At 43.0% G+C, this 27,729-nt stretch overlaps 1 protein-coding gene across 2 annotated transcripts in view; it reads left to right on the top strand.

Annotated features, from left to right (window-relative positions):
* IGF2BP3 (insulin like growth factor 2 mRNA binding protein 3) overlaps positions 1 to 27,729 on the top strand; it is a 145,011-nt gene that overhangs the window by 109,020 nt on the left and 8,262 nt on the right. For both annotated transcript variants that reach the window (XM_061413705.1, XM_061413704.1), the window contains exons 6-11: positions 9,361 to 9,642; positions 13,022 to 13,156; positions 14,424 to 14,546; positions 16,688 to 16,823; positions 18,389 to 18,514; positions 26,123 to 26,242. In XM_061413705.1, coding sequence (XP_061269689.1) covers positions 9,361 to 9,642; positions 13,022 to 13,156; positions 14,424 to 14,546; positions 16,688 to 16,823; positions 18,389 to 18,514; positions 26,123 to 26,242 — 922 coding nt within the window. The remainder of the gene's footprint in view (positions 1 to 9,360; positions 9,643 to 13,021; positions 13,157 to 14,423; positions 14,547 to 16,687; positions 16,824 to 18,388; positions 18,515 to 26,122; positions 26,243 to 27,729) is intronic.

Raw genomic sequence — 27,729 nt, 5'->3', positions numbered from 1 at the left:
TTGTTAGAGATTGTCAGGATCCTGTGGATCACATGAGGGAGGAAAAGACTGTTAGGAGTTTGTGGTTGACGTAACTATAGCATCTAAATAAATGAGCTGGGCATCTCCAGGAGGGAAGGTCATCATGTCCTTTATTCTGGTAGCCAGTCCATTACCATTCATTGAGTGTCAGCTGTTGACCAAAGGTTGCCAGTGAATAAAGGCAAAGTTTCTGTCCTCAAGGGTGTGCCCCTGGTGGTGGGAGAATATTTGGAGAGGGATTACTTGATTTAATTCTTGTCCAAGTTGAATTTTCCTTCTAAGAATCCTGGGTTTTCTCCACCTGAAGAATTTCAAAGATCAAAGAGAATTAGACAATAAGTGAGTATTCATAGGACGTTAACAGAATGGACAAATAGTTTTGTGGACAGTGTTATGAAAGCTATTAGTTCTCTAGTAAATTTTTTTTTAAAGATAGGAAGTGCACTATCATTTTTAAAGGAGAATTAATTGTATTTGAAAGGCATTTGATAAAGTGGAAAAAGCATGGACTCTGAGGTCAGGCAGCTCTGACTGTAACCTTAACCTCTCTGAGTGTCTTTTCTCAGCTACAAAATGAGGGCTGACAAGAGACGAATATGTTTGTGTATATATGCCCACATATATAGACAGTGGTCTTACCAAATGGCCTGGCGCCCAGTAAATAACCCATTGGTCCTGGGCACGCACAGAGCAGCTAGTCGTGCCTTGCGCAGGGGAAGGCTGATCCATTCGGGACTTGTCTGCTGAGCCCAGCGAGCCTGTTCTCTGGGCTCCACCAAGACTGTCTGCTGCCTAAGCTAAGCTGGCATGATTTCTTCCTGCCTTTCCCATGGCAGCCATCCAAAGCTTACTTCTCTAGGTGATAAGGGCTGAGTTGACATTCTCAGTTGACGTCTTTAGCGTGTGTTAACATAGGCGTCTCTGTAACTGGGATGTGCTTGCGCAGGTGTGAGTAGAGTGTGGAGACTAAGAGGGTTCATTTCCAGAGTCTGGTTCCATGGAATGGACTCCTTGTGACACTTTTCTAGCTGTGACTCTGCTCAAGTTAATGTTCCTTAATATAATCCTGTCTGTGAGATGCAAAGGTAGTAAGGCAATAGCTATTAAACGTTTTCCCAGTATTTTTCACTGCTGTAGAGAATGCCCTGTTATTGTACAGGATGCTTCATTTCAGATAATAACTGGGATTATTATAACCCTCAGGAGTTAGAGACCTAGTTCAAAAGCCTCTTTTTACTTAAAGCTTTATGAGTGACACACTTCTTTTTTTTTGGTAATGAATGACACTTCTAAGAGGATTCCTCAATAAGGCTATGTCTATAGGACAGAATTTAACCTGGAAACTCCTGCCATCTTGTGGCTAAGAAAAAAATCAAAAGTTAGCAGTGCTAATAGTACTAGGAAATAATATATTTGTTTTAACCACAAGCCTCAAATTACTAATGTCTTAGAATAATAAATGAGTAAAAATAATGAAAACTTATTTAAATCAGGAATATGTATTTAGTGTTTCTTGTTCCTGGAAGCAAGACAGACTTGGATCTCATGGGTACCCTATTCCTTCCATCTTCTAGGGATGCTCAGATAACAAAGACTCTAATTCACTGGAAGATTTGTCATGGGTGACAAAGAAATAACCCTTCAGAATTTATACATATTAGTTATTTTTTTATTTTAGAGTTACTATTTCTTTTCTTTTCTTTATGTATTTAGGGCTGTTTATTATCTAGGTCAGTTCAGTCCAGTCCCTCAGTCGTGTCGAGCTCTTTGCGACCCCGTGGACTGCAGCACGCCAGGCCTCCCTGTCCATCGCCAACTCCCAGAGTTCACTCAAACTTACGTCCATTGAGTCGGTGATGCCATCCAACCATCTCATCCTCTGTCGTCCCTTTCTTCTCCTGCCATCAATCTTTCCCAGCATCAGGGTCTTTTCAAATAAGCCAGTTCTTCACATCAGGTGGCCAAAGTATGGGAGTTTCAGCTTCAGCATCAGTCCTTCCAATGAATATTCAGGACTGATCTCCTTTAGGATGGACTGGTTGGATCTCCTTGCAGTCCAAGGGACTCTCAAGAGTCTTCTCCAACACCACAGTTCAAAAGCATCAATTCTTCAGCGCTCAGCTTTATTCACAGTCCAACTCTCACATCCATATATGACCACTGGAAAAACCATAGCCTTAACTAGACAGACGGACCTTTGTTGGCAAAGTAATGTCTCTCCTTTTTAATATGCTTTCTAGGTTGGTAATAACTTTTCTTCCAAGGAGTAAGCATCTTTTAATTTCATGGCTGTAGTCACCATCTCAGTGATTTTGGAGCCCCAAAAATAAAGTCTGACACTGTTTACCCATCTATTTCCCATGAAGTGATGGGACCAGATGCCATGATCTTTGTTTTCTGAATGTTGAGTTTTAAGCCAACTTTTTCACTCTCCTCTTTCACTTTCATCAAGAGGCTCTTTAGTTCTTCTTCACTTTCTGCCATAAGAGTGGTGTCATCTACATATCTGAGGTTATTGATATTTCTCCTGGCAATCTTGATTCCAGCTTGTGCTTCCTCCAGCCCAGCGTTTCTCATGATGTACTCTGCATATAAATTAAATAAGCAGGGTGACAATATACAGCCTTGATGTACTCCTTTCCCTATTTGGAACCAGTCTGTTGTTCCATGTCCAGTTCTAACTTGCTTCCTGACATATATACAGATTTCTCAAGAGGCAGGTCAGGTGGTATTCCCATCTCTTTAAGAATTTCCCTGAGTTTGTTGTGGTCCACACAGTCAAAGACTTTGACATAGTCAATAAAGCAGAAGTAGATATTTTTCTAGAACTCTCTTGCTTTTTCCATGATCCGTCTAGTCAAGGCTATGGTTTTTCCAGTAGTCATGTATGGATGTGAGAGTTGGACTGTGAAGAAAGCTGAGCTCCAAAGAATTGATGCTTTTGAACTGTGGTGTTGGAGAAGACTCTTGAGAGTCCCTTGGACTGCAAGGAGATCCAACCAGTCCATTCTGAAGGAGATCAGCCCTGGGATTTCTTTGGAAGAAATAGTGCTAAAGCTGACACTCCAGTGCTTTGGCCACCTCATGCGAAGAGTTGACTCATTGGAAAAGACTCTGATGCTGGGAGGGATTGGGGGCAGGAGGAGAAGGGGACGACAGAGGATGAGATGGCTGGATGGCATCACCGACTTGATGGACGTGAGTTTGAGTGAACTCCGGGAGTTGGTGATGGACAGGACAGGGAAGCCTGGTGTGCTGCAATTCATGGGGTCGCAAAGAGTCGGACATGACTGAGCAACTGAACTGAACTGAAGGTTTTTCTAAAGATAAATTTGGCATTTTATTTTTAAAAATTGATACAGTTAACAATGCTGTGTTAATTTCTTCTGTACAACAAAGTGATTCAGTTACGCATACATATGTATGTGTGTATTATATATAATGCACTGAGTTATCTGCAGTGGCTCAGTGATAAAGAATCTGCGTACTATGCAGGAGCTGCAGGAGATGAGGGTTTGATCCATGGGCCTGGAAGATCCCTTGGAGAAGGGAATGGCAACCCACTCCCGTATTCTTGTCTGGGAAATCACATGGACAGAGGAACCTGGTGGGCTACAGTCCACTGGGTCATAAAGAGTTGGACATGACTGAAGCAACTTAGCATGTATATATATGTGTGTGTAGACACACACACATTCTTTTTTGTATTTTCCATTATGGTTTATCCCAGGACATTGAATATAGTTCCCTGTGTTATACAATAGAACCTGTGTTGTCCAGGGATTCTTATTTCTGGTGTGTATTTTTTTGTTGTGGAATAGAAATGAAGTTTATATACTGCAGCTATTATTGCAGATCTTTTTATATCAGCCTGAAGATTTGTATAAAGTACACACAGAAGTGTTAGAAACAACTTGGCTGATGGCTAAGGGGAGGATGTTGACTCTTAAACTTTGAAAATTATGTAAATGGAAGATTTATTCTAAAAAAAGGAACAATAGATTAAGTAGCAAGACAAAGAAGTTTTTTGCCTTTTTTTGCCATTCAGAGATAACCAGTGTGAAATTTGACATCAAGTTCAGTACACTTTGTCTCATGCATTACAACTTACTATTTATTATTTACAGTTGATTTTTATTGGAGTATAGTTGATTTATGATGTTGTGTTGCTGCTATACAGCAAAGTTAATCAGTTATGAGTGAGTGAGCGGAAGTCTCTCAGTCATGTCTGACTCTGCATCTGCATGGACTGTACAGTCTATGGACTTTTCCGGGCCAGAATATTGGAGTGGGTAGCCGTTCCCTTCTCCAGGGAATCTTCCCAACCCAGGGATCTAACCCAGGTCTCCCGCATTGCAGGCATCTTCTTTACCAGCTGAGCCACCAGGGAAGCCCAAGAATACTGGAGTGGGTAGCCTATTCCTTCTCCAGTGGATCTTCCCAAGCCAGGAATCAAACCAGGGTCTCCTACATTGCAGGTGGATTCTTTGCCAGCTGAGTTAGTAGCTGGTAGCTACCAGGGAATCAGTTATGCATATACATATATCCAGTCTTTAGATTTTTTCCCATATAGGTCATCATTACAGCTTTTAAAATGCCAAAGATCATTCTGTAGAATTGTGCAGGCTGTCTTTCCGTTAGCTGTATTTATACTATTAGTAGTCTGTCTCTGGTATGGCATCCCTACCACAGTCTGTGTAGCTAGTCCTCTGGTGGGCATCTAGGTTGTTTGCAGTTTTTTGCCATTAGAACTAGTTTGGTAATGAAGTCTTTCATTGTTTCCTTAAGATGCCTCCCTGCAGTGGTATTACCAGGCTTTTGGTAATTATTGCTGAATTGTATGTCTCAACCTCTTACTCTTGGTACAAGGAGAAAATGGAATGATGTGACTTTTCAATGATGGCTAAGCCTCATTTTGTTAGGACCTACATGATACCCAGCAGTGAGATCTAGGAAGAAGGAAAAGATTTTAGACATGGAATTTATAGAGTTGAAAGACCATAAATCTGGTCGTTTATAGTTTTTCAGGTGAGGAGGCTAATACCAAATCACAAAACAACCTTTCCAAGGTTCTTTGGCTACTTACTGTTCAAGCTGGTTTAGAATTCTAGTCTCTCATTCACTACTCAGCTCTATATGTGTGTACCATTGGATACATTTAACTTCTATGAGACTCTGTTCTTCTTACTCTCTAATCTTGAGATAAACTACTTATTCGTTCTCGCAAGGCCCTTTCAGTCCTACCCTGTGATCTACCCCAATAAACTTAGCAATGCGATTAAGTGCTACCAGCCAGCAGAACTGCTCATGGGTGGGAACTTCCTGGTGGTCCAGTGGTTGGGACTCTGTGCTTCCAATGCTAGAGGCCTAGCTTTGAACCCAGGGCAGCCAAAACAAAGCAAAACAAAAAATACTACTCACCATCTTCTGATTGACTGAAAATCACAGCAGAGCAATCAAGTAATGATGGGAAACAGCATTCTGAGTAATACACATGTGGGATAAACATCCTTGAGTTCTGCTGAACTGAATGCATATGTTTTGAATAATTAGATGACAATTTTTGATCAGGTATCTTGCATGTACAGTAAGGTTGGTGAAAATACTAGAATGTTTTCCCCTGAACTCAGCAGACCACTAGATAACGTAGCACGGAGAGGTTACAGTGGTGGACTTAAAATTCATCAGTGTACAGTGTTCAGTCATGAGACAGTCATTGCTGGCAGTTTATTCACTCCTGTACCTTCAGCTGTGTCCAGGTGTGGAGTGCTGTGTGGTGAGGGGTCAGGAGCCCTGGCAGCCAGCAGTGGGCATACACAGGGCAGGCTGTCTGTTCTCTGACGGGAACAACCTGAGTTTGGAGTCTCTGGGGCCCAGACGGCACTGGGTCCTGGAGCACTGTGCCGCCTGGCCTCCCGATGGAGAGCATCTTTTCTTTTCCCCTCAAAGAAATCTTAAAGCAGAACAGTGAAGTTGGGAAGTTGTAGTTATAGTTTATTCCAAGTTGAGAGTTGTTTCTCGGAACACACGTGACTGTATTTGGATACACAGAAGCATCTGGTGACTTACGTGTTTATCTCTATTTATTTCCATGGAGAAGGATATCTGTCTGTCTGTATATGTCTCTTAATCAGGAAAGAAGCTAATTAACTTTTTAGTAACATGGACTGTAGCCTGCCAAGCTCCTGTGTCCATGGAATTCTCCAGGCAAGAATACTGGAGAGGGTTGCCATTTCCTTCTCCAGGGGATCTTCCTGACCCAGGGATGGAACCCACATCTCCTGCATTGCAGGCTGTTTCTTGACTTTCTGAGCCACCAGGGAAGGGCTCCCCCGCCCCCAACTTCTTTTTTTAAAGTAACATTACTGACTTAATTGCAGAGTCACTCACTCTCTTCTGAAGTGCTCAGTTTTAGAGTGGGGAAGGATGTTACTGTGAACTGTTGCCTTTTATGTCCCAGGTCGAGTTGAGCCCTTCATTGCATGCAGCTCTCTTCTTGTCTCTGAAAGAACCTTCAGGGATAGGTTTCTCTTGGGCTTTGAAAAGCTTTATCTCATTTGTTGAAACATCTGTAATTCCAAACTTTCTGTAGTAAACGTACATCATTGATGTTAATAAAATTTCTAGCTGTTGTCTTCCTTTAGAAATAGCCAAAATACTTTAGGGCCCTTAATCCATATATTCTTTAGGAAAAAAGGAGAGGGAAGAAGGCAGGAAAAATGTGTTAACTGAGGGTTCTTGTATCAGGGCATTGGTAAAATAAGTTTTTCTGTGTGTCTGCTATCACCTATGAAGCTTATGAAAAGAATGCCATCTTTAGCTATTTTTTTTTTTTAATTGAAGTATAGTTGATTTATAGTGTCTTGTTAATTTCTGCTGTACAGCAAAGTGATTCAGTTACACACACATACATACACGGGAAAAGAACTCACATGGAAATATCCCAAGATATATTGTATTTGGAAAAACAACAAATCACAAGACTATGTATATCATGATCTCAGCTACACTTTTTTAAGAAGGTACTGAACACTTACACACCTATGTGAACAGATGGAAAGAACTGGTCCATTTGCAGAAGTTATCACAGTTAACAGTTACTCTGGGAAGGGTTTTGGAAGTAATGGTGACAGAAATGTTTTGATACTTTGTTAGTCTGTATGACTGGGATCTTTTAAAGAGTCAATTCGTGTGCACGGAGCTGTAGGACAGTGATGAGCAGGCCCCTGACGCGTGAAAGGGCAGAGTTCTGAGTCCTGAGGACACTGGTGGGTCTGGTCTGGTTTTCTACATCTGCCATGCAGTTTCATGGTTCTGTTACCCTTTTTGGTGCTGGGCCTATTCTCTTTCCTTTTGAAATGGAAAAATCTCCAGATAAAGAAAGCAGTACGTGAACCACAAACGATCATTCTGAGCAACCAGACAGATCATTTTACGCCTGTTCTTCTCTCCTTGCCTGGGTCGAACTCAGGGTCCACTGGGGTACCATCTGAGCAAAGGTTCTGAGCAGCCCTGGAGAAGGCATGAGGTCTTTTTTTAATTTTGTTGTGCACTGGGAGTGTGTATTATTAGGGTGATGTCTATATGGCAGTATCTTCTGTCAACTTTTATTGAGTTCTTTGCATTTAAAATATGTAGGTAAGCTAGAACACACCAATTTATCTTATAAACTTAGGAATCTTACACACTTTTCTCATAAATGATAAGTTAAAGATGCCAGACATGGTATTTACATAGAAATGTAAACAGGCAGACTCCTTCTATGGTGTGAGGAGCCGAGGGAAGGGGCAGTCATTGGAAGGAGGTCCTGGCGGGGCTTCTGGGACACTGGGGTGTCCTAGCTCTGAATCTGGAGATGCATGCTCACTGTGAGAAAACTCAGTGAAATGTTTGCTTAAGATTGGGTACTTTTCCATAGTTCAGTTCACTCGCTCAGTCGTATCCAACTCTTTGTGACCCCATGGACTACAGCACGCCAAGCCTCCCTGTCCATCACCAATTCCTGAAGCCTGCTCAAACTCATGCCCATCGAGTCGGTGATGCCATCCAACCATCTCATCCTCTGTTGTCCCCTTCTCCTCCTGCCCCCAATCTTTCCCATCATCAGGATCTTTTCAAATGAGTCAGTTTTTCGCATCAGGTGGCCAAAGTTTTGGAGTTTCAGCTTCAGCATCAGTCTTTCCAATGAATATTCAGCATTGATTTCCTTTAGGATTGACTGGTCTGTTTGATCTCTGTGCTCTCCAAAGGACTCTCAAAGAGTCTTCTCCAACACCACAATTCAAAATCATCAATTCTTCGGCCCTCAGCCTTCTTTATAGTCTAACTCTCACATCCATACATGACCGCTGGAAAAACCATAGTTTTGACTGGATCCGCCTTTGTTGGCAGAGTAGTGTCTCTACTTTTTAATATGCTGTTTAGGTTGGTCATAGCTTTTCTTCCAGGGAGCAAGCAAGCATCTTTTAATTGCCGTACTTTTCCATAACAAGCCTCTAAAATGGAAAAAAAAAGAAGAAGTAAAGCCCCTCTCGAAGTCGATGCGTGGGTACACGGATGGATGGGTGATAGGGAGGAGGGTTTTCGCTCTTCCCTCTGGTCCACCGCCACCCCCGTCTCCCTGCCTCAAATCACACCATAAACTCCGCAAGGTCGTGGATTGCTTTTTTCCCTCAAGAACAGGCTCATAATAGGTATCGAGTGATTTTATAGTGGTAAGTAACATGAGTATTAAATTCTACTTCCTCCAGTGAGTGGCTCAGAGATTTTTGTCCTTTGATTCTGAAAGTGCTTTAAATATTTGTTTTTAAGTCGTTAAAGCAAGGGAGGTGTGTATTGTCACATCTTTTCTATTCTGATTTGGAAAGACTAGCCAGAAGGAGAGCCCCCTCTTCTGACCTGTGGGGGTCCTCATATGCTGTTATTGACTTAATGGTGAATAGCTTAGTAAGTGTTTTTTGTTTGCTTGGGTTTTTTCTGGCCACACTGTATCTTCTGGGATCTTACTTGCCCGCCCAGGGATTGAACCCAGATCTCAGCAGTGAGCGCACCAAGTCCTAACCACGGGACTACCAGGGAAGTCCCCAGTTAAGAGTTTGACAAAATGTTTTTTTTCCACTTTACTGGTAAATGGCTAATATGTTCCCTTGGAAACCTATTTTCCCCATATGTCTTTCAAAGGGAATGTGGGCGGGGAGTATTAGGTGTGTTCTGGATTTGCTATCTGTTCAGGGGCTTTATTCATGAGCTTTACAGCCAGGAATCCTGAGTGGAAGAGGTGGTATTGCTGTTACTCAGCCTGATTGCTGTTCCCACCCCCTGCTCCTTGTTGACTTTCAGAGCTTTAGACAAGCTGAATGGGTTCCAGCTGGAGAACTTCACACTGAGAGTGGCCTACATCCCCGATGAGATGGCGGCCCAGCAGAGCCCCTCCCAGCAGCCCCGTGGCCGGCGTGGGTTTGGGCAGAGGGGCTCCTCAAGGCAGGGGTCTCCAGGGTCAGTGTCCAAGCAGAAGCCGTGCGACTTGCCTCTGCGCCTGCTGGTTCCCACCCAGTTCGTTGGAGCCATTATAGGAAAAGAAGGCGCCACCATTCGGAATATCACCAAACAGACCCAGTCTAAGTGAGTATTTCCTGGGGTACGGTGGGTGTTTGAATCTTCATAACAGGGTATGTTGCTTGCTACTTCATGTCCTCCTGACATGGTTATGATCCCTTCTTGTATGCTACTTGGGAATCTGGAAAAACCTTGTGATTTGATATCTTTAGTGCTCATTTTATAAAAACCTGGGGCTGAACCTTAATCTCAAAGAGAACTTTAGATTTTCACACATGAATGGAAAACAAATGATACTCCTGATGGGGGAGGCCCTGACCTCTAGGTGGTTCTCTGCTCCCCCCACCTCCTCCCCAACCTCCACTGGTACCTGCCTTCTGTGCTTTTAGAAGTAATTTTCTGGGTCCAACACAGAAGAGTTTTTCAGTTTTGCTTTAGTTCAATGAAGAATAATTCAGTTTATGATCTGTAGTTATCCTGTGTTTAAGCCATGTAGTCAGAATGGTTCTTTCTTTAGGATGTTGTTTGATAGTTTTAATTTGCAGATTTTGGGAATTAGAAGATTCTCCATCAAATACTGGAGCTAACTTTTTAGGAGTAGAAAGCAGGAGCTATTTGTTTTTATTTACCACTGTAGTCCCAACACTGGGCCTGTTGATGGCTCTCATTTTTGTCAAATGAGTGAAATAACTGCATGTGAATTATGTTTAATTCTGTTAAAGTATATCTAAGGCACTGTCTCAGTTTTGGAGCTCCAGTGATTATATGTTCGTGGTTTTGCTTTAATAACCATCCTGTGATGCTGTATGTGACGAATTTGACCCAAAGCAACTTGATGATGAACTCTGTCCTTGCCCTTCGTTGTGTAAATTGCTACCAGGTACATCTCTGGGACAGTTGCCACCATATTTCCTGAAGAACTGTGGGTGTACTAGAGAGAAGAGGGAGTGTGTACACACCTCTCGAGTCATTCTATACAGAAGAGCAGGGAGATGGCCTTGGGCCAGCTACAGGGATGGCTGTGGATCATTTTGCTTTTTAAATTTAGTGAGAAAAATTATTTTGTGTGGTCCAAGGAGTTAAGCAGAGTCTTTTTCAGAAAGTACACCTATGGTGCTGTGTTTGTTCCAACAGGCTTAAGAGGTTGTCCACGCTGATCACAGGCCCCATGCCAGCCTTCAGGTGGCGGGCCCGTTTCTCATGTAGAAGCAAAGCGAACCTTGTCTGGCGGTGGTCATGCGCTCACTCCCCCGGAGGAGTGGCGCCTGGCCCTGCCTCGCCACACTTGGGAGTGGGGCAGATGCAGAGTGCTGGCTACCTTTGTGCAAAGTCGGTGGCCTTGACTTCATCATGTTAGAGGGCAGGGACGCCACCTGAACCATAGCCCAGTCAGTTTCCATCTCAGATTTGCCTCATTTTAATACAAGAGCTTCTCTTTAATTCCCTTATCAAGAGCGTCTCTCTTGCGTTGATTCCGTTACCTGCAGAAACTATTCGGTCGTTTCCCTTCCTCATCACATGGCAGATGAAAGTTGTTCCTTTTAAAGCTGCTCATTTCCTTGTCAGAGAAAAGAGCTTCTGTGATTTAAATGAAACTGTTTTATTTAAGCAGGAAGATGGAGGATGGAGAGGGAAGGAAAGCGATAGTTGTATTCGATGATTCGTTTGCAGCTCTGCCAACAGATTTAATTAACTCTTGCCATTGAAACTAGTCATTATCAGATGCTCTGCTTCTGGAATAGCCTCACAGGGCTGCCCTAATCTGTAAAGCAACATTCCTTACTCTCAGAGGATCAGAGTTTAGTAATCCTTAGCACAGTGAGCAGGTGCAAATAAACCGGAGGAGGGAGATGAGCACGTCAGCTACTGGAAGAGAAGCAGTACTTAGAGTGATCGGAGGTGGAAACCAGTGACTGGAGAGGGTTCCTGAGATCAGAGCTGTTACATGAGATACTCTTTTTATTGGTTATTTCTAGATATTCCTTATTTGTTTCACTTCTACATTGCCCTTATTTTTAGCTATAGGTTTTAATTCTGAGATAAATCTTGGGTTTTCAATTAGGCATTTGGGAAAATGAAATCCAAGCCTTGATTTTATTGGCAAAATGTAGTGGTCGTTCAATAAAAGAGTTAATCTCTGTCTAACCCCCAAGGTGACCACTGTTGAGCTGGGAATATGTCTTTATAAGACTTGTTCCTCGTATCTACTAACACATGTAACTTTAAAAGGGAATTCATATCATGGTGTGTAGTGTGTTGTTTTTTTCACATAAGATCAAGGACCTTTTGCTTTGTTGGCATCTGTAATGTTACCACATTTATGAACAGCTGTGTGATACGGATATGTTATTTAACCGTTTCTTCCTGATTGGTATTTCCAAGATAGTTCAGTTTTCCTTCTATTACAAACAGCGCAGCGGTGCACGTGCTCGCACCAGTGGCTTCCCCCCATGGTGATGTTTTCCCCAGCAGACATCTGTCGGTGTTTGGAGACAGTTTCGGTTGTCACACCTAGATGGGGGCGGGGGTGCTACTGCTGTCTACGGGGCAGAAGCCAGAGATGTTCAACATCCTGCAACGCACAGACTGGCTTCCACATCAAAGAACTAGTCTGACCCCAAATGCCGATACTGCCGGAGGGTGAGAAACACCACTCTTAGCCCACGTGTGAGACTGCATCTGTAGGAGATATTACAAGAAGTAGAATTCTTGGGTCAAAAGATCATAAGCAGTCCAGCAGATTGTTGTGTACTCTGCACCACGCCAGAGATGTGCGTGTCCCAGATATCCATCCTCTTGCCAGTACTGAATTGCATCTGTGCAGGTCTGGCAGAGAACGGCACCTTGTCATAAGGACCAGTGAGATTGAAGATCATGGCGTGTTTAGCGGCCATTTGCCTTTTTTGGTAAAGAACCGCCGCCCTCTCTTTGGGTTCCACTCCTGTCCCTGTTTGTTATAGACTTTGCCCTGATCGGGAAGGCAGCATGGAGAAAGAACCCGGCAAGAGGAGACCGGGGAGTGAAATCCCACTGTGACGGGCAGTGGCCACGCTGCGTCAGTGGAGTCAGTAACCCCCGACTTGCAGGGTTCCAGCTCCAGTCCACTTGTCTTGTGTTCCAGGCTCCCTTGTTTTTTGAGTGGAAGAAAGCCTTTTGTTTGAACCCAGACTCTTGGGTGTGAGATGTTTGACCTGTGGCACTTAAAATTAAGTACGTGCAGCTAGGGCAGAATAAGGAGATGCCCCTGCATGAGCAGAGAGAGTGGAATATCCTTGGAATTAACCTTGGCCTCATCCATGATGACAGCTTATCAAGACTTGCTTTTGAGGAAAGTGAGTCACCCACTCTGCCCAGAAGTGTTGTGACTTTATAGGTGGTGATGACAGAGTGTTGTGAATACACGCTTACAGCTCTTGTTTCCCTCTCCCCTTGTGCCCACCCTAAGAATTGATGTCCATCGGAAGGAGAATGCAGGTGCCGCTGAGAAGTCAATTACTATCCTCTCTACCCCTGAGGGCACCTCTGCAGCTTGTAAATCTATTCTGGAGATTATGCATAAAGAAGCTCAAGATATAAAATTGTGAGTAAGGAGGATTAACTGGTGGGGAGGTTGATATTTATGCGGTCTTATTTTGGGGATTCTTTGACATAATTTTTGGGAATTGCCAGCAGACAAAGGGAAACGCTGTCCCGAAGAGCGACAGAGGGTTGGCACTGCTGTTTTGGTGGTTATAGAGCGTAAGTCTTTTAAACGCTTCGTTTTCATTCATGTTTGGCTATGTTGCGAGTGGTGTTAATGTGAAAGGTCCAGCTGTAAAAAGAAGGCAGTTGGGGTCATAGGAAGCTCACCTACGGTCCAAGAAGCACCCCTGGGATTTACCCAAAGCAGGGACCCCAAACCCTCACTCCTCTACTTGGAGCTCGTTGGAGCTCGGCCTGCGTCTGCCAGCCGGGAGCAGGGAGAACGGAGCTGGGAAGTCCCCAGTCTTGTGTCGTGGGAAACTGGCTGTTGATTAGGTGTTTCCAGTTGAAGCTCTAAATCTCTTGTTCGTGGGAGCCTTGAGCAGAGGCTGGTTCTCTGCTGCCTGAGGCATCTAGCACAGGGGTGTGCTGAAGGGAGGGTCCAGAGGAGGACGCTGGTCCTGGCCTGGGGGCCTAACGACCGGCATTTAATTGGAGGGACCTTTGAAGTACATTACATATATTTTAATTAGAAGGTGTTATATGTTGCTTTGTTATAAGATTAAAATTCCTTTTTAGAATAGAGAAAAGTGAAGGAAAAGCCCACCACTTAGATGACCCCAATGACATGTTGACACAGTGCTATGTCCCTGACTTGGAAAGTCAGAAAGGTGCAAAGTGAAAGCCCCCTCTCCTACTCTTACACTCTTCCCTCCAAAGTGTAGCCCTGTTGAGTTTCTTCTGTCTCCCTCTATAAATCATGCGTTTTGTCTCCAGGTGGGTATTTAAACATTATTCTAAAACTGTCCTGTTTCGTGATGTACGTGGTATTCTGGTATTGGGGGTTTCAGAATATGAGTTTGAGTAAGGTGTTTTTAAAGAGCTAACTAGAATCCATTATTGGAAGACATTCCCTGAGATGAATAAAAGAAGACTTTTAAAAATTAACTCTTATCCAAATACTTGCCAGTGTTTTTTCATCCCCCTCTCTTCATGCTTTGCTAGAATGTGGGCTAATGGTCAGCAAGCTTTACGTGTACCTGGCAGAATGCTTCCCCTACGGAAGGCAGGAAGTCAATGTTTAATGAATGAATATTGTCCTTTTACCCTAGAATAGGTATACTTACTCTGATTTGATGGCCTTTTTATTTTATTTTTCTTTACAGCACAGAAGAGATTCCTTTGAAGATTTTAGCCCATAATAATTTTGTAGGACGTCTCATTGGTAAGGAAGGACGGAATCTTAAAAAAATTGAGCAGGACACTGACACTAAAATCACAATATCTCCGTAAGTGCCCCCTTGCTTTCTTTTGAATTAGAAAACTTTCAAAAATGCCATTTCCGAGCCATAGGTTATGTATTAAGCGGATTACAACTCTTGGAGCTGGCCTGTCCCACCCTGCTTATACTTCAGTTCTCAAACCCATTCTGTCCTGCCTGCTGTCTGTCTGTCACCCACGGTGAAAGCGTCCTCTGTTCCCACTACAAAGGCAGGACACGCTAATACCCAACATGTGTATTTCCTCACTGAAGTCTTACTGGGGTTTTCTGGCATCTGCTCTGAAAGCCGGAATGTATAACCCTGCATATTATCCATCACTGTATAACAGATTACCCCAACATTGGCCACTAAAGACAAGGGCAAATATTTCTTGCTCACCTGGTTTCTGTGGAGCAGGCATTCAGGAGCACAGCATGACTGGGTAGTCCTGCTTTGGGGGTCTCTTGATGTTGCTGCCAAGCTGATGGCTGCTCTTAGAATGTGGCCTCAGCTCAGCGCCTCCACAGGGCTGTGTGGGGGCATCTTCAAGTCACAGCAGCTCTCTTCCCTCACAGTGAACAACCTAAGAGACAGCAAGATGGAAGCAGCTGTGTCTTTTGTAACATAGTCTCAGAAGTCACTCTCTTGACCATTTTTTCTATGGTTGTTGACGCAAGTCAGCTTCAGTCAGTGTGGGAGGTCGGTCACTGGGGAGTGGGGATCTTGGAGGCTGGTTCCCATGCGTACAGTCCATGAATGCTCTGAAATTACATGGAAAGGCCTTTCTCTTCTGAGGGTGACTTATTTCCTTCAGGGCACCCTAAAAAGTTGAGGGGGAGAGAGACTGACGAACTAATGAAGAATAGTAGAGAAAGACTGGGGCAGTATGTTCATGGAGCAGGGAGTTTTCGTAGAAGTGGGGGTGGAACGGAAGGGGGAGAGTCCCGGTTGGTGAGAAAGGAAAAACTGCAGAACAGTAAAAAGAACAAGTGATCCTACCCTGTCTTGAATTTTATGCTCAGAAAGGGGAAGGTTTTAAGAGGAGAAAAAATACATCATAAAGGCTATTCTGGAAGCAGCTCTTTTAAAAGCTGTAATAGAAAATGCTTGTCAGCGGAGAGAGGGTTGAGCCTGAAGAGGAGACATAACTTGTTTACGGGGTCTGAGACGAAGCATCTTCATTGTGTAGATGTTTATATTTTAACAAGTATGGGAAGAAGTGAACGAATAACATCCCATTCATCTGGCTCATGTTTAGCTTGAGACACTTTGCTAGTAGTGAAAATGAGAGTTTTAACCCTACGAATATGAAAGGAAACTGTCCCAATATTCTATATCCTTTCCATCCGTTGCCTGAGTCTTGTTTCCATGGTAAGTACCTCCCATGGGTTTCCCTTCAAGGCTGTTGAATGGCTGAGACTTAGATGGTCCCAGTGTCATCTGAGTGGATTTTGACGCTTCTGCAGGAGCTGAAACAGCAGGGAGTTTCTGAATATTGCTGTTACATCTTAGCTTTTTAGTTGTCTAAATGATCATCAAGGGACTATGTTTTAAATTCAGTCAAAATGGATTGATATGTATTATTTCCTCAAGCCTATGTCAATCTAAATTCTAAAATTAGCAACAAAAATAAGCTTAGACATATGAATTCTAGGTGCCATTCTGGAATATTTTCTTGCTTATCCCTTGCTTGGTGACCCAAAAAATGCAGTTACACGACAAGGCCAATTACACCCCAAACTGGTCAGTGCAGACTAGAAATGCACTTATTAAAGGTTATATTCATCTGGTTCTTGGGTTCCACTAAAACTATAGGTTCCTCTGGATCATTTTCTTTACATTTCACTGTTCAGTTGTGAAAAAAGCTCACCATAAGTGGTCAAGAAGTATAATTTGTTTAAAACATGGACTTAATTGAACTGCATACACCCAGAGATACTTATTGAGAAGGTGGGAGGGGCAGTATTTTCTGTTCTCCTGCAGCTTTACAATTCTTGTATTCACAACTTTTGGGGCTTACTCATTTTTCATGATGTCTAACCACCTACTTTTACACATTGCCAGCCTCCACAGTTGGGTTTGAATTGCCATCTGTGGTTGAACTATTATTAACTGTCTCCCTCCTATAATTTCCGGTCTTTTTCTTGCCTCTCTGTTTCAATCTGCAGATTGCAGGAGCTGACACTGTACAATCCGGAGCGCACCATTACGGTGAAAGGCAACGTGGAAACATGTGCCAAAGCTGAGGAAGAGATAATGAAGAAAATCAGGGAGTCTTACGAAAACGATATTGCTTCTATGAATGTTAGTTTTCTTATGAAGGAAATGTCTTTGTTTTGATGAACAGTTCAAAGATGTTTTCAGTTGCCTTAACATTGGTTTCTTTAATGGCGTCATTGTTAGATGTGGTTTCTGATGGACTTTGAGCACCAGGGTGAGTGCCCTGGGATAGTTGGGCAGACACAGACTTGGACCTCAGGCTTGGCCATCTGTTGTGATTTTAGCCAACTTTGCGCCTTAGCTTCCTTACTTGTGAGGTAAGGCTAATGCCTCCCTAAAAAAGGCTAATCTCTCCCATACAGTGTGAATTTGAGGGAGATTGTAGTATTATAGGAATGTGGGCTTTAGAGTGTGTGAACTGGTTTGAATCTTAGCTCAACCATTTATTAGCTGTAGCTTTATTCTCCTAGATGACATACTTGGTCTCTCGGAGCACCAGTTTCCTCATCTGTAACATGGGGCTACTGCCTACGTTGCATGCTTATTAGGATTATAATAGATACAGTACATATATAAAAAACTACTGTTATGAAGATAAATTTAAAACCTAGTTACTTGTAAACCTTGATAAAAGAATTTCAAATGACAAAACAACTTGTGTAGCGCAGGTAAGGTAATTAAAGTGCATTGCTGCCGTGTCATAATGGATGGAATGGTATGGAAAATGTAGCATTTCAAAAGTCCATCTTGAATTTTCAAGTAAATGATTGAAAAAAGAAAAGTTCCTGTTGGGCCTGCCATCTGAAACATTACACCTGAAAGAAGGGAAAGTGTAAAAATGGTACTGCCGTTGTGAGAAGTGCCTTAAATGCTAATCATTTTACCCCCACATGACTGCCTCCCTACCTTCACATGATCACTGCTCATCCAGATGTGTCAGGGTCACTTGGGAGTAAATCCAAACCCACACAGGCCTTGTAAAAACAGGCTTGAGGATGCTCAAGTTTGAACTCTGCAGTCTCCACCTTATTTTCTCAGCCCTTGGCAAATGAAACCAAAACCAAATCCCATTTCTGGCTCCTGGATCTGTTCCAAAGATAGGTTTATCTGAAGGGACAGGAGGATGGAACCTGATTCCCAAAGGGCTTGATTTTGTTTTAGGTCTATAGACTCAGGACCACCAAATTTTTTTCATGGAGTAAAGATCTCTTAATATCTGTTATCTGTTCTGCTTTTTAATGAGCATATCTTGTTTGCTTGCTTCTTCAATTCATGTAGGATACTCAGTCTCTTTACTGTGTGCCCAGAGCGTACAGATAACATGTATGTCTGAGCACTGAGAGCTCCTCGTAAAGGCAAGGAAGGCTGTGTTCCCTGCTTGGAGAAACCTAGTGTGCCTTCAGATCAAAGAGGAGGCAGACAGCACATGGAGTTGAAAATAGCAAGAATTATGTGCAGACATAACCTGTAACCCAAAGAATAATCACATGGAACATCTGCTTTGTTTTAAAATTTAACTCACAAAATGATTTTTTTCTTTACTTGACAAGAGGTCACAATCTGGATATTATCACATATAAATGCTCACTTGTACTTGATCTTGTAATTGTAAAATGAAGGGACTTTTTTTTTTTTTTTAACCATTGCAGCTGCAAGCACATCTAATTCCTGGATTAAATCTGAACGCCTTGGGTCTGTTCCCACCCACATCTGGGATGCCACCTCCCACCTCAGGGCCCCCATCAGCTATAACTCCTCCTTACCCACAGTTTGAGGTAAGACAGTGTGCCCTGCCTTTCCTTATGGTTGGGGGCGTGGCATCAAGGGACACGGTCAGACTCTGTTGCCCTCAAGTGGTGTGAATTAAATGCTAATTGGGGGAAATCTTAAGGTGAAGCCTGACCCCTGTGGGACCACTCGTCAGCTTGGATCTGGCTTTCCGGCTCTTGTCACTGGGACCTCCTTCTCTTTGTAGACGTACATGAGTTATTTCCTTTGACGTTTCTTGGGTGGCAGGGTTGTCAACATGTGTTTTCAGATATCAAAAGAAAAATCTGAGACTCTGGGGAAGGGGAAAGGTTTCTTATTTTTAAATGTAAAGGAGAGGATTTTGAATAGGCTTCCTTCATCCTGAACATTTTCCATTCTCCGTGCTGTACTTTATTAAGTGGTGAGCTCAGATTGTCTTGCCCACAAATCTGCTGTGTATGTGTGTTTGTGTGCAGACATTAAACAGCTTTTATTTGTTTTGTGAACAGGTGTGTCCTTAGGAAATAATTGTGTTAAGAAATTGTAATTTTTTATTTGCTTTTTAAGAGTAGCATTTTCCCTGAGGTTAGAAATAGGAGGCCAGTGATAACATGAAAATAAGCACAGCCTAGCAGACACTGTATACAAGAATTTTTTTGGAAAGAAGTTCTCAGTTCAGTTGCATTATCAATAATAATTTAAGACAATCATGTGAAATAAAATTAACATTCTAGGATCTTCCTTCTTGAATTCGCTTTTCTATCTCTTTCTTCCTATTTGACTTTCTTATGATATAAAGTTGTGAGTGGTACCTGCTACACCAAACTGAGGGAGGTGTTCAGGGAAAAGGTGGGGGCTCTGTTCTGTTAGTGCTTGGAGCACTTGTAGAATAAAAAGCCACTGGATTCTGCAAAGAACACGGGTTATGAGACTGATCATATTTTATCCCTGTAAGAATGTGAATTTCCTTTGCCTGTCCTTGAAGCCACCCAGCTGTTGGGTGTGCTTATTAGCTTTTGCTCTGGCCTTGTAGTGTGTGTCTTTCTGCCATTGCTGTTGGCGACATTTGCATCTTCCCCTGCTGCTCACCTGCCACTTCAAACCTCTTTGGGCCTAGAAACCATGTAACAAAGCTCCTTAATCTAAATATAGGTATCAGAATTTCATATCATGTGTGAATTCTAAAGCTTTGTGGGGCTTCCCAGGTTAAACTAGTGGTAAAGAACCCACTTGCCAAAGCAAAAGATTTTAAAAAACACGAGTTTGATCCCTGGGTCAGGAAGGTCCCATGGAGGAGGGCAACCCACCCCAGTATTCTTGCCTGGGAAATCCCATGGACAGAGGAGTCTGGCGTGGTGTCCCACAGGGTTGGACACAACAGAAAACTTAGCACGCACACTCACAAAGCTTTGTACCACAGCTAAAAGTGATGTGAAGTGGCTAATGTGTTTGTAACTTGGTGCTAAAGGGGATGGGTGGAAAGAAAGCGAGCCCTGGAGGGAGGCCCTGGGCCCCACCATCTCTCTCACTGTAGGTCAGTCTCCTCTTTGCTCTAGGCTTCTTTGCTCATTCACACAGTGAAGAAACTGAGCTAGGTGAATGATCTCTAAGAACTCTTCTTTCCAGCAGTTTTAATTTTTACAGAATTTGAAATTGTTTCTTATAAATTGAAGGTTTGCAGCAATCTGCATTGAGCAAATGTATTAGTAACCATGTTTCCAATAGCATTATTTTTAATCAGGTATGTACAGTTTGACATAATGCTGTTGTACACTTAATAGGCAACAGTGTAGTAGAAACTTACATGCACGGGGAAACAAAAAAATGTGTGCGAATTCACTTTATTCTGATACTCCACCTAATGCAGTGGTCTGACACTGAATCTGCAGCGTCTCTGGGGTATACCTGTATTTAAAAACTGGGTTAGAGAATTAAAGGTCGGTAGGTGCTTGCTCTCGGCACTTGACAACACTCCTGCATTACTGTTCTGTAGACATTCTCACCAAGAAGTCAGGTTACTCACAAAGATAGTCTCTTTATCCTCAGTGCCTGTAGGTTAGTAGCAAATCTCTGTGTTTACTTTATACATTGCCTGGCAAGGAGTAGGTATTGATGACTAAATCGTTCAAAGACTATTTTTATGTGCTTCTTCCTCTTTTAGAATTGTTTCATTTTTCTGCTCATGTTTTCTCACTTCTGCTTTGTAACATGAAGTAGAATTTGATGCATCTCGTCTTTGGATAAATTCCTTGTCTCTGTTCTGTTCCAAAACTTTGCCCGTCCCTCCCCCTAAAACGTACTCTTCTTCCTGAACCTGCCAGGTTGGTGTTTCCAATAGAGCCAAAGAGTTGGTTCTTCCAGCAGACAAAAAGTCTCTAGTTCCTGCCTAGCAGCTGGCTCATGCAGTACTTAATTGGCAGACTTCGAGTTTATAAATGACAAGAAATGCTCCTTTCAGAGATGCTCAAACAGTAGGGAAGAGGCAGTTGGCAGCTAGTGAGCAGAGGAGGAGCTGGAATTGGCATCACACACAACAGCACCCATAGCTGGATGGTTTGGCAGCTTGCGCTGGGGTTGGCAGAAGTTAGCTCAAGAGCTGTTGTCTCCATCATTTCGATAGTGCCTTTGGAGTCTTCCCAAGCCTCTAGAACAACAGTGTAATCTTAAAATTGCTAACTTTCTGCTTATGGAAGAGACAAGAAAGGTGAACACTTTCTTGGGTCTTATCTACTTTGAAGTGGTCTTTAAGAAGCAAAACTATAATTTGAAAGGGACTGTTAGATCAAATGACTTGCATGGAGTCTTAGACCTCCTCTTTAGGATGTCTTATGGTGGGTGTGACTCATATGCTAGTAAACAATCTCAAAGTAAATAACTCATTGCATATATTATCTCTAAGAGGTCTTGGAGAAACTTTCTTTGCCTTTTTAAAAAAAGACTTAAATATGCTGTTCAGGTCATGAAGTTGAGTAAACTCAATTCCAGTTCCAGGCCAAAATCCAGTAAAACGCAACAAACAAAACAAAAAACCCCCAGGAGTATGTATCTTACAAGCCAAAGGGAGATGCTGGCATCCTTCCAGGTTCCTGGAGGCTGGTCTTGTTGGCTGGCATGCTTGTCTCTGTGCCTTTGTGATGTCTTAGATTCTGTTCCCCACAAAGTAAATACACTTAACTTTACTGTTTGCTCATTCTTGTATCTCCTCATGATAGATGATTAGAAATTACTCATTGGCAGACTTCACCAGTTAAGCAAACTTTCAGTTGAGCAGCTTTGTTCTTCTGTTATTTCAAGCTATAGCACAGAGGCTGCCAAGAACTCCAGAGGAAGTGCTGCCAATAGGCATCTGGCAGAAATCCACTGGGAAGCGGCTTGTGGCCTGAGTATCATTCACCTCTGAGGGTTTAGGAAGAAGGGTTCAGGGTAACGCAGGTGAACATTAACTTCCATGTGAAGAATGTGGAACATGAAAAGGTAAAGCTGATGAATCTTCTCAAAACCACCTCAGTCTTAAATTCACAGGTGAAAGAGACTTGTCATAACCCATTGTTATGGCTTCTGAACTTTATAAGTAAAAACTATTTGCTTATTTGGGTGTCCTAACCTGAAAGCTCGGAGAAGGCAATGGCACCCCACTCCAGTACTCTTGCCTGGAAAATCCCATGGACGGAGGAGCCTGGTAGGCTGCAGTCCATGGGGTCGCTAAGAGTCGAACACGACTGAGCGACTTCACTTTCACTTTTCACTTTCATGGATTGGAGAAGGAAATGGCAACCCACTCCGGTGTTCTTGCCTGGAGAATCCCAGGGACGGGGGAGCCTGATGGGCTGCCGTCTATGGGGTCGCACAGAGTCGGACACGACTGAAGCAACTTAGCAGCAGCAGCAACCTGAAAGCTGAGCGCTGAAGAATTGATGCTTTTGAACTGTGGTGTTGGAGAAGACTCTTGAGAGTCCCTTGGACTTCGAGGAGATCCAACCAGTCCATCCTAAAGGAGATCAGTCCTGGGTGTTCATTGGAAGGACTGATGCTGAAGCTGAAACTCCAATACTTTGGTCATCTCATGTGAAGAGTTGACTCACTGGAAAAGACCCTGATGCTGGGAGGGATTGGGGGCAGGAGGAGAAGCTGACGACAGAGGATGAGATGGCTGGATGGCATCACCGACTCGATACACATGAGTTTGGGTGGACTCCGGGAGTTGGTGATGGACAGGGAGGCCTGGCATGCTGCGATTCATGGGGTCACAAAGAGTCAGACACGACTGAGCAACTGAACTGAACCTGAAAGCATGGCTTACCATGCAGAGTCCCATATAAGACTGGGCTGGTTTAATGACTGTCCAGTAGACAGGACGTTTATGTGAGGTGCCTTATACTCCTCGAGGAAATTCTGCTTGGGAGGTAATTTATGGTCAGGGATGTGCTTGTTGGATTTGGAACTGGACAGAGGGATCTGGGGAGCATTCAGAAAAGTCTTCATCAGGCTGCAGACATCTGATGAATCACTTTCTCATTAAGGTGCCATTGTCAAGAGCACAAACCACAGTCCCTGAGTCTGGGGCACTGCCTCCTGGCATGCTTCCTTCACTTCCTGCTAACCTGCCTTGTAGATTTCTGTTACTTCTGCTTTCATCCCAGCGTGGAACATTTTTGTCTGCATAGCAATGCTTTCTTCATGACTTTGCCCTTCTTTCTGCTTGGTCCTTTCAGTCCTTGTCTCTTCACCGCCGTTCCTTTCCCACAGCTTCTCAACTTAATCTATGTATTCATTCATCATCGCCTACCTCATTGCCACCTCCCCAAAGTCAGTGAAACAAAAGCACCTGTAGCCTCTCACCCATCACTGTATGGAAGGATGAGTGCTTTGTTCAGCGTTTGAGATGACAGTAGTTATGCCTGTGGGTTTTTCTCGTAGCTGTGGTGGTCAGTGTGTTTCTTCTAGGCTGAGATGCTCAGGCTGTACTCTGAGGTTTGGGGACTTCTGGTCTGATGGTCCTGGTACTTCAGGCTGCTAAGAACATTCAGAAGTTACGCTCTGGGGTCAGTCCCAGGAAAACTAGTTTTTACTAAACAAATAGCTTTTCTCTTAAAGATATGATAAATCATGCTATTAATTTTTTTCTTAGTTTTAATTAATTGCTAAGAAGCATAGAGCCACATTTGTAGAACAGCAGCATTTCTGATTCTCTTTTCTGTTCCCTGCTCTTATTTCTTCACTTCCTTTGTCTTTCTAAATCTTCTTTATTTTGTAAGCAGTATAAAGTATTCCTGGAACATGGCCCAGAAAGCAAATAATTACAATAGTCATGGCAAAATACAATGGGGCAGATTTTGGCAAGTTACATGATAGATTTAGTCTGATCCTTAGGAAAGTCTTAAAAAAAAAACAAAGGTCTTTATTACTGCCAGACCCCTGACTCCTCACTACCCCCCTTAAAAAAAGTGTACTCAGAAGAACATTACATGGATGTTCTTAGCGAGACAAAATAGATCCTATCTTTACTTTAGAAGAGCTTCCCTTGTGGCTCAGCTGGTAAAGAATCTGCCTGCAATGTGGGAGGCCTGGGTTTGATCCCTGGGTTGGGAAGATCCCCTGGAGAAGGGAAAGGCTACCCACTCCAGTATTCTGGCCTAGAGAATTCCATGAACATCCATGGGGTCGCAAAAAAGTCAGACACAACTGAGCAACTTTCACTTTACTTTAGAAAATTGGTTAATATAAGGACCGGAATGACAAAATAAATTGATATTAACATGGAGCCCAGTTTATAGGCAATGTCATCATTAATTCAGTTCTGTCCAGTTACTAAGAAAGGCCTTAAATTGTCCCTCTGGAATAAATGAGTTGTGTGCTGTGTTCAGCTGTGTCTGACTCTTTGCAACCCCGTGGACCGTAGCCCACTGGGCTCCTCTGTCTATGGAATTTTCCCAGCAAGAATTCTGGAATGGGTTGCCACTTCCTTCTCCAAGGGATCTTCCTGACCCAGGGATCGAACCCATGCCTTTTGCATCTCCTGCACCGACAGGTGGGTTTTTTACCCCTGTGCCATCTGGGAAGCCCCTGGAATGGACAGTTTATGGTAACTGCATAACGCCCTGGCAGCCTGTGACGTATGGTGCTTCCCAGAAAGAGGCATTGTTCCTATGACTCGGAAATACTGAAGGGTGGACTAATTTTATTTTTTGTTCTTCCCTGATGAATAGCAGTAAAAGTTGGTTTGGCCAGGCTGTGCAGGACAGGCCTCTTCCAGAGATCTCTACAGGCAAGAGTTCAGTGGAAGGCAAAACCTCTTCTGGTTTATGTGTTCTAAGAATGCTTACCGAGCCCCCGGGGAGACTCCATTAGGCTGACAGCTGTATGAAGACCTGCAGTGTTACAGCATCCTGGGAAGCATAGGAAATACCAAGTTGTGAAGAATATAGTGTGCGCACATCTATTTATACTGACGCTGAAGAAACGTGTCGGGATCAGAGAAAAGTACAATGGCTTTTGTCAAGAATACTTTCTAGAGTTGAATTTTAGGTTAAGTTGGATAGGAACTGAAGGGGCACATGGTGCAGGGGTGGTTAACAGAAAAAGGAAGAGGCTTAGAAGAGCAGAGTTCCGATTTTTCTGTGTAGGAAACAAGACATCGGGTCTAGAATCACATGCTGCTTTAATTTTCTGTACGTGGGAAAGGCATGTTTTAAACCAAAATGACTTCCCTCTGTCTTTTACACATTTATTGACTGTAAGATAATTAGCGTGAGAGTTTAGAAATATAAACTTTAAATGTTCATGCTGCAATCCAGCATTTTTATTACATAAAATCTTAGAAGTATTTGTACATGGGCACAAGATTTATGTTGAAAGACCTGACTCTAGTGTTAGACAAATTAGTGAGAAACTGGAAACCGTACTTTCTTGAAGTGTTCCCAAAAAAGTCCTCAGATACAACAATATAACTGTCAGGGAAAGATACAGGAATTGGGTTTTTTGGGATCAACTTTTCTGTGATGTGCTTATTTTATTCTCATAATCCTTAAAAGTTTCAGTTGAAAGTGTCTTACAGATGCTTCAGATGGATGTATGCAGATGAGACAACAAAGCTGTTGATTTCTTTTCCTTGGTCCAGTAGAGCATCTTTCCTTTGTGACTCAACTAAACTTTTTTCGGGGGGGGGGTGGTGAATTTTTTAATTGAGGTATAACTGACATACATTTTCAGGCGATTCAATATCTGTATATACTACAAAGAAAGAAACAGAAGACTTAGCATGCTCTCTGTCCCCACACAGGACTTACGGGGAGAAAAGGAAGTGGTTATTGACACTAGCAACCTTTGTGTGCTAAGAGTGCTCATGTCATTTGCTGGGCCAACATTAAGTGCCACAAAAGTTGTTGTAATTCTGTAACTCAACATTCTAAGCTTTAAGGAAATTACACACAGAAAAGTGGTATTATTATAAATACTAATGCTTTCAGGATGAATATGAGAACTTCCCAACCTGTTAGGTAGAGTCATATCAACTTACTGTGGTGATTTTTCCTAAACTATGCTAATATTCCTAACAGTACAAGAATGCCCCCGTCCCTATGCCCACACCACAGCCTCATCTGTGTCCACTGAGCATGGATGTCCTGTCTTTCCAGCAACAATCGGAAACGGAGACGGTCCATCTCTTCATCCCAGCACTGTCTGTAGGCGCCATCATTGGCAAGCAAGGGCAGCACATCAAACAGCTGTCTCGCTTTGCAGGAGCGTCTATTAAGGTACTGTCCTGCCACCTGCGGCTCTCCTCTGCTTTAAGGACAGCACGCCACAGAGATGTGAGTCTGTCTGTCACTTTCTGTGAACTGAATGTAGCAGTCTATACTGGGGTTACATAGGGTGTGGTAGGAAACTCCGTGTAACAACACTAGCTTAAACAAGGTAAGCTAAATTCTCTCTCCAGAAAAAGCAGTCTGGAGGTAGAGAGCCCAGCACTGGAGTGGGGTCCTGCTCCGCCATGCCCCCGGACATACTTCTTCTAGCTCATCCCCGGAGGCGGCCTTAGTCCCTTACTCCCTCCCAGATGACGCTACTGCGTGTCCTAACAATCAAGGCTGTAGTCCATTTGTTTTAAGGAATACACAAACTGACAAAGCCTTGATATAGTCATAGCTTTCGTCAGGAAAACATCAGTGTACTGGAGGTTTTGTTTCGGTTATGTCTTATAAATATTCGAATATAGTACCAAAAAATCCACATTGCACTCGTGTTTATAATATCTTTATTTACAACTGGGAAATGGGGAGGAAGTCAACTAGGAAATGCATGAACTGTGGCTTATCTGTATAATAAAGATTCAGTTCAGTCGCTCAGTCAGGTCTGACTCCTTGTGACCCCTTGAACCGCAGCATGCCAGGCCTCCCTGTCCATCACCAACTCCTGGAGTCCACCCAAACCCATGTCCAAAATAAAGATTACTTAGCGCTAAAAAGGGAGCTGTTGATAAAGACCATACATATTATGCTAAGAGAAAGAAGACTCAAAAGGCTATATACTGTATGATCCCACTTATGAAAGTTCTGGAAAAAACAGAACTATGGAAATGGAGGAGAAAAATCAGCGGTTGCGAGGAACTGGAGGAAGGGCTGGAGACAAAGAGCCAGCAGGAGGGGATGTTGAGAGCGTAGGCTGCTGACTGAGGTGCGCTTACGACTGTGCATTTGCCACCACGTGAGCTGCAGTGTGCACACACACAGTTAATGAGAAAGCAGAATACACAGGACAGCCCTCATACGCTGTCTTGCAGCAAAAGATTAACAAAATATGTGAACAGAAAATGCAGCCAAAATAAACAGGTAAAGGAAAAGACCTGGTAAAAAGACCAAGTGGTGAACTAACTTTACTATCCTGTTAGTTTCCTGATTAATGAATTAAATTAAAACATGCTCATGCACAAAAAAGAACCTACCAGATACTTTGTTTTTGGAAAAATTCCAGCAAATGTTTTATGAACAAGAATTGGGTATTTAGACACCAGGCTCTTTTTCTTTGTCTTTCTTGGAGTTTTGATGATAAGGGTAAAATGTTTTTCTTTCCAAAAAGTCTGAAACGTGCATAATGTGAAAGGTGCATTAGCACTCTAACACTTGGCTAGATTTCCATAATGTAAGTTCCCATGTAGGGACTTTAATGTGTACCTGTATGTCTGGTATCACCAAACCGTAGTTATTTGTTAACTTACTGGACGTTAAGATTGTTCCAAATTTCT

This window comes from Bos javanicus, chromosome 4 (assembly GCF_032452875.1).
Source record: "Bos javanicus breed banteng chromosome 4, ARS-OSU_banteng_1.0, whole genome shotgun sequence".
Lineage (NCBI taxonomy): Eukaryota > Metazoa > Chordata > Mammalia > Artiodactyla > Bovidae > Bos > Bos javanicus.
Note: the sequence above shows the minus strand (reverse complement) of the source record. Positions and strands in the feature narration are given on the sequence as shown.